The 14,794-nt window shown below is 44.6% G+C and overlaps 2 protein-coding genes across 2 annotated transcripts in view; one reads left to right on the forward strand and one right to left on the reverse strand.

Annotated features, from left to right (window-relative positions):
• The window catches only part of sik3 (SIK family kinase 3), a 34,521-nt gene extending 27,650 nt beyond the window's left edge, over nt 1–6,871 (reverse strand). Inside the window, exon 1 of the mRNA XM_030777164.1 lies at nt 6,593–6,871. Within this exon, the coding sequence (XP_030633024.1) occupies nt 6,593–6,805 (213 nt within the window). The 5' untranslated portion in view covers nt 6,806–6,871. The remainder of the gene's footprint in view (nt 1–6,592) is intronic.
• A 1,829-nt stretch (nt 6,872–8,700) lies between these two features.
• LOC115814755 (platelet-activating factor acetylhydrolase IB subunit beta-like) lies at nt 8,701–13,398 on the forward strand. The gene is made up of 6 exons (XM_030777697.1): nt 8,701–9,015; nt 9,311–9,400; nt 10,550–10,639; nt 11,087–11,203; nt 12,619–12,741; nt 13,108–13,398. The coding sequence occupies exons 2-6, from the start codon at nt 9,320–9,322 to the stop codon at nt 13,384–13,386; spliced, it is 690 nt and encodes a 229-aa protein (XP_030633557.1). The 5' UTR covers nt 8,701–9,015; nt 9,311–9,319; the 3' UTR covers nt 13,387–13,398.
• Nucleotides 13,399–14,794: the final 1,396 nt, after the last annotated feature.

Raw genomic sequence — 14,794 nt, forward strand, 5'->3', positions numbered from 1 at the left:
GAGAGAGAGAGAGAGAGAGAGAGAAAGGGAGAGGGGGAGAGAGAGAGAAAGGGAGAGAGGGAGAGAGAGAGAGAGAGAGGCTAGCGGGGCATCGGCTGATTTAGAACAAGCAACTACATGTGAGAAGTTATGAGGTATGGGCCTATATCTAGGGGCTGGAGCGCACAGACAACAGAAGACCAGGGGGTGGCCTCTGGGAACCAGACATTCAGAAAGCCCAGCTAGTGGCTCTTTGGCTAATGTAAACAATATGGGGGAAAGGGAAAAAAAAAACAAAAAAAAAACAAAACAAAGAACAGATGAACACACATCATATCATTCAAACCTATCGCTGTCATAGTGCTCGAAAGAGCGATCCCTCTGGTTCAAGGTTCAAGTGTCATAAGTACATCCGGCCCCGTATTCAACCAACCAGAGGGTGTCGTGTGAGCAGCTGAGGAGTCAGAACAAACAGTTCTCCAGAAGAGATCAGGTCTCGGTTTGAAAGCAGAGGTAAAAAAAAAAAAATCAATAGGAGCCAGGGATGGAAGTGCACAGCTGACACGGGTTCAAAGTCAAACACTGTTAGGGACAACAGGACTCGGTATTCAGCAAAGAAATAACGACATCTAACACACGTAACCATAAGAGAGGTGGAGAGGTGGAGGCAGATGCCGCATAGGTGGAGTTTTCAGGAGCGAAAGCAGAGGTTTAAAAGGTGGAGATTTAAGACAAATAGGTGGAGGTTTAAGGTGGAAAGGTGGAGATTAAGGCCACAAAGGTGGAGATCAGAAATGCGAAGGTGGAACTTGACTGTTTATTCTTAAGGAGTTTGATAGAGAGGACCCAGAAGTTCTTAAAAAAAAAAAAAGAAAAAAAAAAAAGGCAGTTCTGGATCAGAGATCGTGATGCTCTGACCACCTTCCGATGTCATCATTGGCAGAAAGCTCATTCCTACACTGCTACCTAAAAAAGCCAAGAAGAAAGCAGAGAGAAAGAAACAGACCCACAAATGCAAATCACTTTTGCCTGCCAGAACAAAAGCAGGGAAGATGGAGGAAAAATAAAAGACAGGACTAGGGTGAATAAAACCAACATTCCCTAAATAATGGGGTTTTTGTGCGCTCCATACAACCCGCTCTAACAAGGTGCTGTGAAGTGGATGAGGCAGGGTGTTAAGATCAGAACCACCAAATCGCCCAGAATAACGAAATCTTCGCACCGCACGCGCCACTAACATTACCCTGACTGCAGTCATGAAGGCCTCTCTTTCCACGCGCGAATCAAAGCTTTCGCGGAGATGGGGCCAAACAAGAGGAAAAGAAAAGCAGCAAAAGAAAGAAAAGCAAAGCTTCCGGGGGGTAAAGAGGAGAGGAAAGGCGCCGCGGCTCATCGCGGAGACAAGCAGGGGCAGGAGACTTGGTTTGGCAGACTCTTAAAAGGCCATACGCACTGTGTGAGATAATCTGGAGAATATAGGCTAGGTGAAGGAGTGGCCAGTGATGTCATAAACGATGTCATGGCGACAACAGAATGATCAGCCTCAATGGAATGCACAGGATACTGAGAGATCCCCGTGCAAGGTTTTCTTCTTAGAATACTGAAGCGCGGTTACCTGTAGGTGTTACACTGTTAGTGAAAAGTCAGGTGATGATAATGATAATGATGACGGCGAGGATACCTGGCTGTTTCATGAATTCTAAAGTGTCTTTTAATACAATCTTAATCAGTTTTGAGAAGCAGTTTTAATTTAAACCGTTATCAAATACAGTTGTACCTCCGTAGCTGCGGGGGATTGTTCTAAGACCCCCTGCAGACACCAAAGTCTGTGGATGCTCAAGTCCCTTATATAAAATGGCGTAGTATTTGCATATAACCTACGCACATCCTCCTGTATACATTAAATCATCTATACATTACTTAAAATACCTAATCCAATATAAATGCTATGTAAATATCTGTTATACTGTATTGTTTTGGGGATAATGACAAGAAAAAAAAGTCTGTACATGTTCAGTACAGACGCAACCATCGTAGGCCCAACTACACAGTACATGCATGTCGGCAACAACGTAACATTTTTACACAGAGCAGGGTGTGCCTACACATCACCTCATGTGCCTGGATTCAAGCTCGTGGCAAATTCAAGTTTTGCTTTTCGGAACATTCTACAATTCCCCCCCCCCGAATATTTTCGACGTGCAGTTGGCTGAATCAACGGATGCGGAAGCCATGGATACGGAGGGCCGACTGAATTCACAGTCTGCAGAAGGATGGGTCCTGTTATTTACCTAGAGATGTCCATCCTTTTGCATGGTCACAATAGCCAACAGTGGTCAACTCTGTCTCCTTCACCCAGTTAAACCGCAAACATGTTCCTCTTCACTGTGGTCACAAAAGATTAATGATGACTAATACAGACAGTAAGTCGGGAAAAAGAGTGTGTGTGTGTGTGTTTGCTTGCGTTTGTGTTGTACGCCGACCTTCTGAGGTATCTGCATACTGCTGTCAAAATCTCTGAGACATTAACAGCTGTTTCGTTATCAGCTGCTGAAAGAAAAAGGTTTGTATGAATGAAAGCAGAGCATCAAACTTGCTGGTAAAGTGAATTACTTAGCTCTGCACCATCATCAGCATTTCTGCTAAGTCCTAAAATAAAAAAAAAAAAAAAATAAAAAAAAAAACTGAACCAACACAGCAAACAGGACACAGACTTGTGGTGTTGGCCAATCCAGAACTGCCAGACTACCCAGAATCTACACAAGATGTTAAAAATAGAACCAGTCAACTTTTCTACGGTAATCTTTAGAGGTTGAACACCAACCGTTCTCTCCATTTGTGCAACTGGACAGCGATCAGCCAGTAGGAAGGCGACAAGAGCGTTGGCTGATTAGGCGTTGCGTAAAATGCCCTTGGAGAGAGTCAGGGTCACACACACGTAATATCTTTGTGTAATATCAGAGTCATACATTTGTTAAGTAATTGTGAACTGATTAAGAAAACACCGAGGGCAAAGGGTCAGGGTGATATTTTCACTGGAGACCCGGAGCATCGTGAGCAGAGAGAGACTGGTTTAAACCTAATCCAAACGGGCGAACAGTCTGGCGCCGCCAGAATGACACTGTTTCTACTGTAAAGGGTTCAAAAAAAAAGTGATCCTGTGTTTGTGAGAAAATACGACCCGAGCTGTAGGGAGGTGAAGGTTCTCTGATGTATTATACAGTTCGGATAGCCTCATTTGACCTGAGATTACAAAATACAAGGTTTTTTGAAAGTCAAAGGGATTAACAAAAGAAAGGTATAATTTGTCAATTTCAAAGATCTCATCCAGTCAGCCACAAATCCACCCCGCCGCACCCCACCCCCCACCGGACCTGGACACGCGTCTGCATCGAAATGAACTCACTCATTCATTCTCTTTTTTGTCATTTCACAGAAGGATTTGAATACACAGGAGTTCTTATCACATTTGATTTTCTGGCAGCCTGGGTCATAGGTTACTGTGAAATACAGGTCATCAATGTATAACTACAAGCTTTTACCTTTCAGAGGTCTTCCTGTAAATATTAGAACAGGCAACGCAGGGTCAGTACACTACACCTCCACCTTGTCAGACAGTATGGACTAATATCTGTCCTGACCAGGACACAGAGTGTGGAGGGCTATCAGACTGTAGTGGTGATATCACCTTCTAAAGGCGCAAGAGACAAGAGATACTGTTCGGCATAACCGTGAAGGCTGTCTTTACTGAAGTAAGACAGCACTTTATTTGTATCACTGAGATGACCAGGGTTCGAACCCAGTTATCATCAGTATCTGTTCTTTAAACATGAAGACCATATAAGGGAAATAACCCATATGACTTGTTTGTTTGTTTTAAATCATCAATATTATAGCAGTATAGTAGTAATGCATATGAATGATGAAATTAAAAAAAAAAACACAACAACAACCATACTGATACTCATTCATCGGGACATCATCCATTACTGACATGTTGCAACAAACACACACACACACATACCTTGGTCAAGACATGCTGAAGGTGTGTGTGTGTGTGTGTGTGTGTGGTGTTGAGCAGCTTGAGAACAGCAAACCTCCGTGACAGAGAGCTCTAGTGTGGGGCTCATTTTCACACTCTGGCCTAACCCACACGACACACAGTCAGAGACACACAGAAGCACTAGCCAAAAATAAAACTGAAAATAAATTTCAAAAAGAATACAAGAATCAAAGTAGTCATGGCACATAGAAAGCTATTTAATTTTAATAACTAGCATTCCTAAAAAGAACACAAACACAGAGTAAAATATTACGGTGATAGTCTACATCTTCTAAGCCTGTGGCATGAACATGTAAACTTAAGCACTAAAAACCATTCACAGGGGACTGCTTTGACCCCCAATCACAGTAGCCTCACACACACACACACAAATGCAGAAATTAGGCAGTCATGCATTCCCGTCTGTCAAATGACATGTTGCGCCATACATGTGCTATGGTGTCATACACTACTTTCGCTTTCACACGCGGGTAAATCGGCATCGTCTCCGCCTGAGATAATAGGCATCATCTGCTCTGCTCACCCTGGTTACCTGCACGAGCAATACGAACTCTCGGAACATCACGATTTCTGCTTCGCTGCTCGCCACGCAAGCCTTGTCTTTTCATCTCGCCGACAACGGATTCGCACTGCGGCGCACACATCACCAAGGTGCACTGGCTCTCAAATGACAGCAAGTGTGTACTTAAAATCACTCAGAACGAACCATTAAGTTGTGGCATAGGCTACATGTCTGAAATATCTGCGATCATAACGTTGATTTAGTTACATCGACCTCCAACTAAAAAGAAAACACGTAGGTAGGAAGGTGAGGTTTTACTGACGGTAAACGGTATAACAATTGTTAACACGAACAATCGCGTTGTTGTTGTTGACCGAAACCGGTGAGAACAGCAAAGACTAAAATATGTTCAAACGCCCACATTACGTAGTGAATGGTGTCACCTCAGGTAATCCACTGTCTCTCACCTCCTACCAACACACCGAGGCAAATACAGGTACGTCTGACCAAACGTCTGACTCTAAAAGCGTCACTGAGCCGCAGCGTCTTACACGGATCTGTCGGCTTAAAATTGGTTTAATGCCTGAAGCCAGGTCACAGCCTATGGGCTGACCTCTAATGATCCGCAGATTAATAAGGACATGGAACGTTTTATATATGTACTGTATGTAACGTGTGCTCCGTATGTAAAGGGAAACTGTTTTGATCGCTGACAGCTGATAAGTGGAAACTACTTTTAAGGTTAATCGTCGAACCACTGCGCATGTAATTTGCCTCTATATTGTTTTCACGTCTGAGAATCAAATACTGATAGACGAGATCTACCCTGTGTGAAGTCCTCTTGCCAACTGTACATCTGCCTACAAGACGCCCACTCTATGCAAAAAACATACGCAGACTCAAATGGATATCAATACGCAGTGACACACACACACATACACACACACGAAGACGCTGATTCACTCGTTAGACAACAGCCTGCGGACAGTCAAATGAACAGTAACGAATAAAAGGCAATCAAATTATTCTTATCAGAGGCAAACTAGTTTGTCGAAGTTGCATTATAAGCAAAATACACCACACACTCAAACACGAAAACATACACTCGCAACATAACAATCACAGCGCCAACAGGCAAAGGAAATGCTGAGCCAAGCAAACACATAATATACAATGCGACGATTATTGGAAATGACTGTCCCGCAACCACAACAACCACTTAATAAACACAGATATAAAAATAGTAGTTCGCTGTCTGAAGTCGGTTGCCAGTTATTCTCGCTATGAATCTATGAACGCCTGATATACGATTTACATTCATGTAATCCTATTCGTTCTATGTTGTCTTACGTTACCCGTCGGAAAATGCTTTGACGGTCTCGCTCCAACCAGTCTTATTCAAATACAATGACCGTTGTTAATATTATTAACTGGCAAACTAGCGTCAAGAAGGCACTTGAGGGGGGAAAAAAACTCAAAGCCAGTCGTTTAGCAAGCCACCAGACAAGCTATCCACTTGGCTGCATCTGTTGTAATAAGTCTAATGTCACATTTGAATTATTACTTCACAACGTCGTTGTTATCTGATAAACTAGTGGGTAACACAATCCAGACTGAAAACCCTTGTATGATTTATAGGTAGCGAATAATCCGCCTGAAGGCAGCAAGATATGCTAAATGGCTAATTCTTTCTTCGGCTGTCTCATCTCTCTTTGCGATACCCTTCCATCCGTCCTTTGCGTTGACAAGTCCTCTCGCTTGTATCTTCGACTCTTCGAGTAACTTCCAACGGTGTTACGAGGGAAAATTTCACCTAAAGATGCCGCGTCCAATATACACACTGACCAAATTTCAAGAGAGAATACAGTTATCCAACGAAGCTCCAGCTACTGAAGCTAGCAACAGCACCATCAAGGCCCAATCTAAGCCTAGGAACGGAGAGCGCTACCAAAGCTGTGCTGGACGTTAAATTGTGTAAAATTCCACTTTGAAACGTGTTGACAGCCTTGATGTGGTATCTCTCTATCTCTCTTGGACATCAGTCTTACCTTGGCTTTGGTGATGATGTGTGTGGCTAGTTTAACAACGGCAAAATTCCCCTTGCCGATGGTCCGCTCAATTTCGTAGTAGCCCACTCGGGCTGGGGGTGGCCTGCTGGCTGAAGGATGATGGCCGGGGTTGGTCATGCACCCCGTGGCCTGAACAGGTCGATTTGGGTGGCTCATCCCAGCGGAAGGCTGTGCTCTGTTCTGGGTGCCCATGCCTGCGGCCGGTCGGGTAGGGTGCGTAATCCCGGCCGCAGCGGACCCAGCTGCACCTCCGCTTGACACGGCCGCCATCTTCTTGCCTCTCTGCGGGAACAACAAGCAGCGTTTGCGCAGCGCGCATAGCGGACACGCCCCCGCCATGCGTCATATGACGTAGCCCACCCCTCCGCAGCGCCCTCTCTAGGATGTAACTATAGCAACTGTTAGCGTAACAATGACTTCATCCACTACTCGAACGCGTATTGCGGTTGCCTTGGAAACCAAGACTTGCGCATCCGTTACGCTTATGCTGAGAGAGTGCATCGTAAAGAGTTTCGACCAACACAAGACACAGGCACTTTCAAATCAATTCTATGCATCGCTTTTGTGCAGCAATGAAAAAATGCTCATGTCACCATAAAATCCTGTGCAGCCTCGAAAACAATGAGGGTGCAAAATGCTATTGCCATGACAACAGGGACGTCCCTGTATTCAGAATCGAATTCAGACTCCCCCCCCCCCCCCCCCCCCCCCCCCCACAACTCTTGGGAACGCACCCTGCTGTAAGGAATGTGAGAGTTGTGGGCGAGCATGTGGAGGGCGCGCAGAAAACTCATCAATGCAGTCAGACAGAAAGTGCACCTACCCAATCCGTGCTCTTTGCTAAGTCACCTCCAACATTAAAACAAATAAAGAATTTGCTGAGAAGCAAAAGAATAGAAGGGACGCAGAGCATTTGAAAACTCGTTTGAAGGTATTGCTCTGTATCTCTATATCAACAGACAAGGCAGTATTACTTGAATATGTTGCGATTTCTTGATGTGTACTCTCGCCGGGAATCTAAGTCTACCTCCCCAGAAGCAGTTTCATTGCTTTTTGAATTTGTGAATTGTGTATATATGTAAGTAGGCATGTATGTATATATGTATGTATGTATGCATTTATGTATGTATGTAGAATTAGATTTTATATACAATTCAATGCCCCACCCCCAAATTCGTGAAGCGTTCCTCGTTTTTTTTTTTTTTTTTGGGCAGCCGTGGTCTAAAGGTTAGAGAACCGGGCTTGTGAGGGTTGCCGGTTCGATTCCCAGGCCCAACATCCACGGCTGCGTGCCCTTGAGCAAGGAACTTAACCCTAATGCTCCCCGGGCGCAGAGGAATGCTGCCCACTGCTCCTGCATCCGTTGTGTGTGTTCACTACTGGTGTGTTGGATGGGTTAAATGCAGAGTTCACAGTGTGTGTATGCAATAACTTAAACTTAAGATTGCGTGGAAATTCTTTTCTCACACCGATGATTTAACGACTTCCAAAAAAAAAAAAAAAATGCAATCGCCGTGCACTCGCTGGGCGAACTCAAAAAAAGAGAAATGAAGAGTGAGTAAGGACAACCTGCTGCAGTATTTTGGATGGTTAACAAGCAGACTCCCCCTGACAACACTTCAGTGTGAGCAAGTCCTTTCAGATATGACAGTATTTCTCCTGAGCTACCGTGTACAACCAAAACAACCAATATCTGACGTTAACATAAACGACAAAGACAGAAACACAGATATATTGATAGATAAATAGACAGATGAAGATTTTTACATCTTAATGATCTCAGTTACTTAAATAGTATGAAGCTGAGCACACATATGCCGTTATATGACCACAGCTTTGACTGCTCATAGAACCAAGACCATTTGTACGTAGTCTTTCTGCAAAATGGGAACTGAATTCAGCATGTGTAGTTGCTGCTATCCCGTGCTTGATACAGATTTCTCTCTCTCTCTCTCTCTCTCTCTCTCCCTCTCTTTCTCTCGCGCGCCTGATCTACCCCTCCTTCACGGGTTGTTTTCCGCCTGACGCTACCAAAGAAGGCGGGACATCCTGCGCCAACAGGATCAATCGTGATTGATACGGAAGTAAGTCTGCGCTCGGTGCATTCTCGTGTCAACACAATTACAGAAACCGACTACAATCATCAGCAACGTCTAAACAGATAGAAAACAATACGCTGGCACTGAGGTTAAGAGCATAAAGAACAGTGAGTGAACTGAAAGTCTCTTCCGAGAATTCTGAGAGACGTAGTCATTAAGAGGAGAAGGCCCAAGAGGATTGTCTCTCAACGCAGGGAACGTTACAAAACATAATTAAAGAGAATATCCTCTGCAAGCAAATACGCTGACAAGAAGTTTCCGACGTCTCGTTAGTAATCTTTTTTTTGGCATCAGTAACGCGAGGTATGTCTGTATTTAAGTCATTTTAATATAAGCTACCTTGCTGGTGAGTGTTAGACTTCTCACTTCGTGTGAGGCGCGACTTGTCAGTCATGTCTAGCTGCTCCATGAACAGATGGATGGATGCTAGTTCAAAAACGCAGTATTAACTTGGTTCAACATTTTTCAGCGCGTTTAGTTAGATTTATGTACTACTGTCAGTTATTCTGTGAACACAACTAACAATTCGTATGTAAATGTTTCTTGCAACGTGCTGTTACAAGCATTTATGACACACGCAGTCGTTGATGTTTTACAGTTCAGGAGGATGAGCGGTGAAGAGCCAAACCCAGCGGCTTTACCCGTGCCCGTTGAAGACGTGCAGGGCGACGGACGCTGGATGTCTCAGGTGAACCTATTAAGAAACAACCTTGCTTAGTGTTTGTGCAGTGCAGTGCAGTGCAATGTCGTATAGAATACCGACAGAAACCATACGGTACTGTTTTTTTTTTTTAAACAACGGCTTACAAAAGTCTAATTTGAGCTGCGAACAAGCCGAATTTGTTTTGGGTCAGACTGATGAAATGGTTCAGGGGTCGGTATTTTACTGGTTGTGCGAGTCCAACTGGTGTGTCTCAGTAGGACTTAGTGGTGTAGGGGGTAAAGCTCACAATAATGATATTGCAGAGCAGACTGAAGTGGATTCTCAGATGGGGTCATCTGGACCAGACAGGATGTGCCAGAGAGGTCAGAATGGGCCCCAAGTGTTTCCTCTAGCCCGGTGCCAGATCGAAACTATAATTACAGATTAAACAAGACTGTTTCCTTCAAGAATCTTTAAAGGTCTTAATACGGACGTTTAACATTCCATGCGAAAACGTCATTGAACAAGGCGGTGAAAACAGTGAGCTGTGTTTGGGGAAAGTGTTAGGAAAGAAAAACAAAAGGAAAGGGGGGGGAAAAAAATTTGAATTGAATAACTGAAGCTGGTATCTTGTCATTTACTATCTGTATTTCAATTGCCATATGCTCCATCATTATTACCATCATCAAGTCATGAAGAATAGTGTACTCGTTGTGGCTTGTATTCATCAAAACTTTCACAGCCTAAGAGCTCTTACAGAATAACATGAACTCTGAGTGAATGTCTTTGTAACAGAGGCCCATGTAGTCACTAACACCAGCATGTTATCCTGCTATTCTCTTTACTGACGTTTCTTTGATTGTGTTAGTTTTTTGCTCCTTTCTGGAGTGACTTTCAAAAGGAAGGAGGGTAGATAAAGGGGCAAAAACACAGATCTAATGCGAGGAGTTGTTTTCAGAGATAGGTGACTGTCCTACAGAGATCCACTACTAGCCCATTGCTTAATCTGGGCGGTCGGGGTAACACAAGGTATGATAAGATGTATTCAACCTAATCCGGGCAGTCGGGGTAACACAAGCTATGATGAGATATATTCACCCTAATTCACATATCAGCACAAGGGCATGGATAAGGAGTGTGAGTTTGTATTGACAGCTGTGTGTGTGTGTGTGTGTGTGTGTGTGTGTTTTGCAGCATAACCGTTTTGTGCAGGAGTGTAAGGATGCTGAACCAGATGTCCTCTTCATCGGGGACTCGATGGTGCAGCTCATGCAACAACAGGAGGTGGGACTCTGCCTTTTCTTCTGTACTGTTTTTCCAGCCACACTATCTGTTCATGTCAGGTTAATCTGTCTTGTATTCTGTGCGTGTGCGTGTGCGTGCGTGCGTGTGCGTGTGAGCGCACGCATGTGTGCCAGAGCGAGAGAGAGATTGTTGTATGTCTTCCCCAGTTGTCCTCACTTGTTTGAATTTGCTGCTCTCATAGAAGAAAAAAAAGAAAAGGATACTTTGAGGGCATGTGTTTGCATGTAGGCACAGCGTTGTCTGTCTGAGTGTGTGTGTGTGGCAGAGATCGGGAGAGAGAGAGTGAGAGAGAATGAAAGAAAGTGAGTATGTCTGATGTAGGTCTGTCTGGTTAATGTGGGTCAGACAGTTCTTTTTTTTTTTTTCTTTATGACAACCGTTGTGTTTAACGCTAATCTCATCGTTACGCGGCAAAACATGTTTTAGGTGTGGCGGGAATTATTCTCACCCCTTCACGCTCTGAACTTCGGCATCGCCGGCGACACCACCTGCAACGTCCTGTGGAGGCTTAAGAACGGAGAGCTCCAGAACATCCGCCCAAAGGTACTGAGAGAGGGTGGAGGTCCTGATAGGGAACAGAGCTGGGACCACTCAGGTTCGAACCAGGACCACGCTACAGTTAGAGAGAATAGAACAGAGTAGGATGGATGGATGGATGGATGGATGGATGTGGTCAATCTGACAAAGACGCAAAGGGCTGGAATTTCCAACAGTTAAAAAGAGAGAGAGAGAGAGAGAGAGAGACACTTAAGTGACGTTTAAACACTAACACATGGAGCCAGAGGATGAAAACCAGATTGCTCAGATGACGGATGAAGAGAGAGAGGAGAGGAGACTGTGAGAGGCTCTCTGTCTGAAGCCATGGTCCTTTTATGGCCTTGTAATACCCTAAAGCTTTTTGTTTGTTTGTTTGTTTGTTTCAGTGTTGTAGTGGCCTTCAGCCGGCCGAGGGTAGCAGCAGTGTTCAGACAGGGTCAGCCAGAAAGCTGCACAGACATCCTATGAACATATTTCAGGGTTTTGAGGAGCTGAGCGTTTAGGAGACTCATCAGAACATTTGTGTTAACAGAAAGAATAGGGGTCTGTGTGTGGAATACCGAAGGTTTGGTCTGTAGGAAATGGGATTGGTGGAGAAACTTTAAACTAGTGGTTGTATTCATCAAACCCTCATTATAAGAATATAGGTCTAAGACCAGCGTTGCCTTTCATAACCGTAACACATACTGTCACATGATGGGAGCTTCATATTCATATATATGGACCCAGAGCTGAAAGGAGGGGGGGGGGGGGGGGGGGGGGGGGGGGGGGGGGGGGGGGGGGGGGTGGTGTGACTGCGGTAACCTGGGAAGAGAGATGTGCATGCGGGACCAGTTCAAATTCCTTTAAATTTCAGGACAGAGACCTTTGATGGAGTAGACTTGCATGGCGCGTTGCAGCCATCCTGAGGCTCTGACAGTAGCTTTGTGTTAGCATTAGCCTCCCCCATTGGATCTAGTGGCACTGATGCTAACCCTTTAAATATAAGGAACGGACACATTGTCTGGTGCCTTCGGTTTTTCTTACTGCCAGTGCTGCATTGCAACAACATTTGTCTCAGGACAGACGTTTTCAAACACATATTCCCCACCCAGGGAAGAAGTTGACAGTAACTTAAAAAAAAATACACTTGAACTGATCATTGAGTTCAGTTGGTTAGAACTGTTAATGAATCCCCCCCCCCCCCCCCAAAAAAAGGGAATACTCATTGTTTACGTATGGGGAAAAAAAGAATTCTTTGTCATTTTTCAACCTCAGAGAATTCTTTGCGTTGCTCCTATTTGGCGTTCAGTTTGCAGTCCCACTCTGAGAGCAGAGCGGAGGAGAAGGAGGAGGGGTGTAGATGTGTGTTTCTTGTGCCTGGGCTGTTGGATACGGTTCAGTGTTGGGAAACGTGTGTGTGTGCTCTGTGTCGCCCCCAGGTGGTGGTGGTTTGGGTGGGCACCAATAATCACGAGCACACAGCCGAACAGGTGGCGGGAGGCGTGGTGGCCATATCTCAGCTCTTCATCTCACAACTTCCACAGGCCAAAATTGTCGTTTTGGTAAGGACGTGTGTGTGTGTGTGTGTGTGTGTGTGTGTGAGTGAGCGAGAGACAGTGAGAGTTTGTCTGGAATTGCTTTATATTTCTGTGGCTATGTGTGTTGTTAAAGAAAATATGTGTGTATGTTTAGGCTTTAATCTTTGTGTGTGTGTGTGGCTGAGAGAAATGTGTCTGTCAAGTGTGTTTGAGTGTTTGGAGGTCAAGTATTTTTTTCTGGTCTCTGTCAGCACCCTCACAGGCTGATACTGATCAGCAGCTCTGGCTGAATTCCCTCCTCATCCTCCTGTCTTACCCCTTTTTTGTCTCTCCATCCCTCTCTCTCTCTCTCTCTCCCTCTCTCTCTCTCTCTCTCTCTTTTTCTGTCAGGGTCTGTTGCCACGGGGTGAGAAGCCAAACCCTTTGCGTGAGAAGAACACGGCGGTAAATGGCTATCTGCGTTCCTGGCTTCCCAAACTGGGCCCGGTCCAGTTCCTGGACGTCAGCTCTGAGTTCGTCCACTCCGACGGTACCATCTCCCGGACGGACATGTTTGACTTCCTGCACCTGAGTGCCAGCGGGTACCAGACTGTGGCCAAGCCTCTGAGTGAACTACTGCTGCAGCTCCTGGAGGAAACACCAGAGGACAAACACAATGCACTGGTCTGAGAGACAGTTAGAGAGAAAGAGAGAGAGAGAGAGAGAGAGAGAGAGAGAGAGAGAGAGAGAGAGAGAATGGAAGAGGCAGAGTCAGAAAGAGGGAATGGCAGCGATAATAGGAGGGAATTTGTAACAGAGAGAGGGATTTACGGACACAGCGGAAACCAAAAAATAAAGAGAAAACAGTAAAAAAAAAAAAAAAAAACATTTTTAAAGATACAGAGAGAGAAGAGAGATTTGTTGCCATTTTGAATGATACAAGGTAAAGTTAAGAGAAAAATAAGGCATCTTAAATACACAAGTAGAACGAAACACACAGTCAGTAGAGCAGACAAGGACAGGTCATCTTGAGCACAGCTGAGCAGAACACAGAAAGATCCGGATATCCCTGTTGAACAGCATGTCATAAATCACTGTGACACTGTTTTCACAGCCACAGGGATTTAGCAGTACACAGCGCCTCTGCTGGCAGAGAAAGGCAACTGCAGAAAAAAAAAGAAAAAATGCTCTACCGAAGGTTGCGCCAAAGAAATATATGACAGGCTTCTAATCCTCTCTCTCTCGCCTCTTTTCTGTTTCTCTCTCTCTCTCACCCTCTCTCTTTCTCTCAAATTGCCACACTACCACAGAATCACAATACACCATCACGACATCAAATTCAAATACCCTCAGAAAGGTCTTGTCAGAACAATTTACTCAGAGGAGGGTGTGGCGAAGCACTTTGTGAAGATTTATTGTGTCAGTACACAGTCACATAAAAGCTTTTATTACAGATATCACAGTCTAATATGGTGAATGTTAAGCAAACAACCATTTGGTGTGCACAGTGCTAGAGTAACCATATCCTAGTAACCATTGCTGTTGTCAGAATGTTCATTCAAATATCAGTCAACACGTTCAGGAATTGGGGGGGAAAAAAATGTTACGACTATAGTTAAAGCAAAGATTGTAGTTACAGATATTTGATTGTGTAGGCAACTTGTCTTTTCGATTTGCAGATTCTCAAAGCGCCATGAATGATTGGCAAGTTGGAATGAATGCCTTTGATTGAGCCGTTTGGCCAAGGGAACACCCTCTCTGTACATGTTTCTATGTGTCTGTGCTAATGATCTCTGCAGTGAAAGATTCCCTTGATGTGACCTCTCTCTCCTCATGCAATTTCACTGGCATGCAGCTTTATCTGCCCTTGTTTTCGTAGGCATAGCACCAACATTCCTGTTTAGTTTGGGTGCTTTGTTCATGTATGTCTCGAGTATGTGAGTGTGTGTGTGTGTGTGTGTGTGTGTGCGCGCGCGCATGTGCTTGTGTACAGCTGTATCCTAACCCGGCTACTGTACCACCTATGACAAGCATTTTCATGCCAGTGGCTTTGTACACCTGTGTTCCAAAGTAAATACCAGTTTAACAAGATACAGGT

Source organism: Chanos chanos, chromosome 6 (assembly GCF_902362185.1).
Source record: "Chanos chanos chromosome 6, fChaCha1.1, whole genome shotgun sequence".
Lineage (NCBI taxonomy): Eukaryota > Metazoa > Chordata > Actinopteri > Gonorynchiformes > Chanidae > Chanos > Chanos chanos.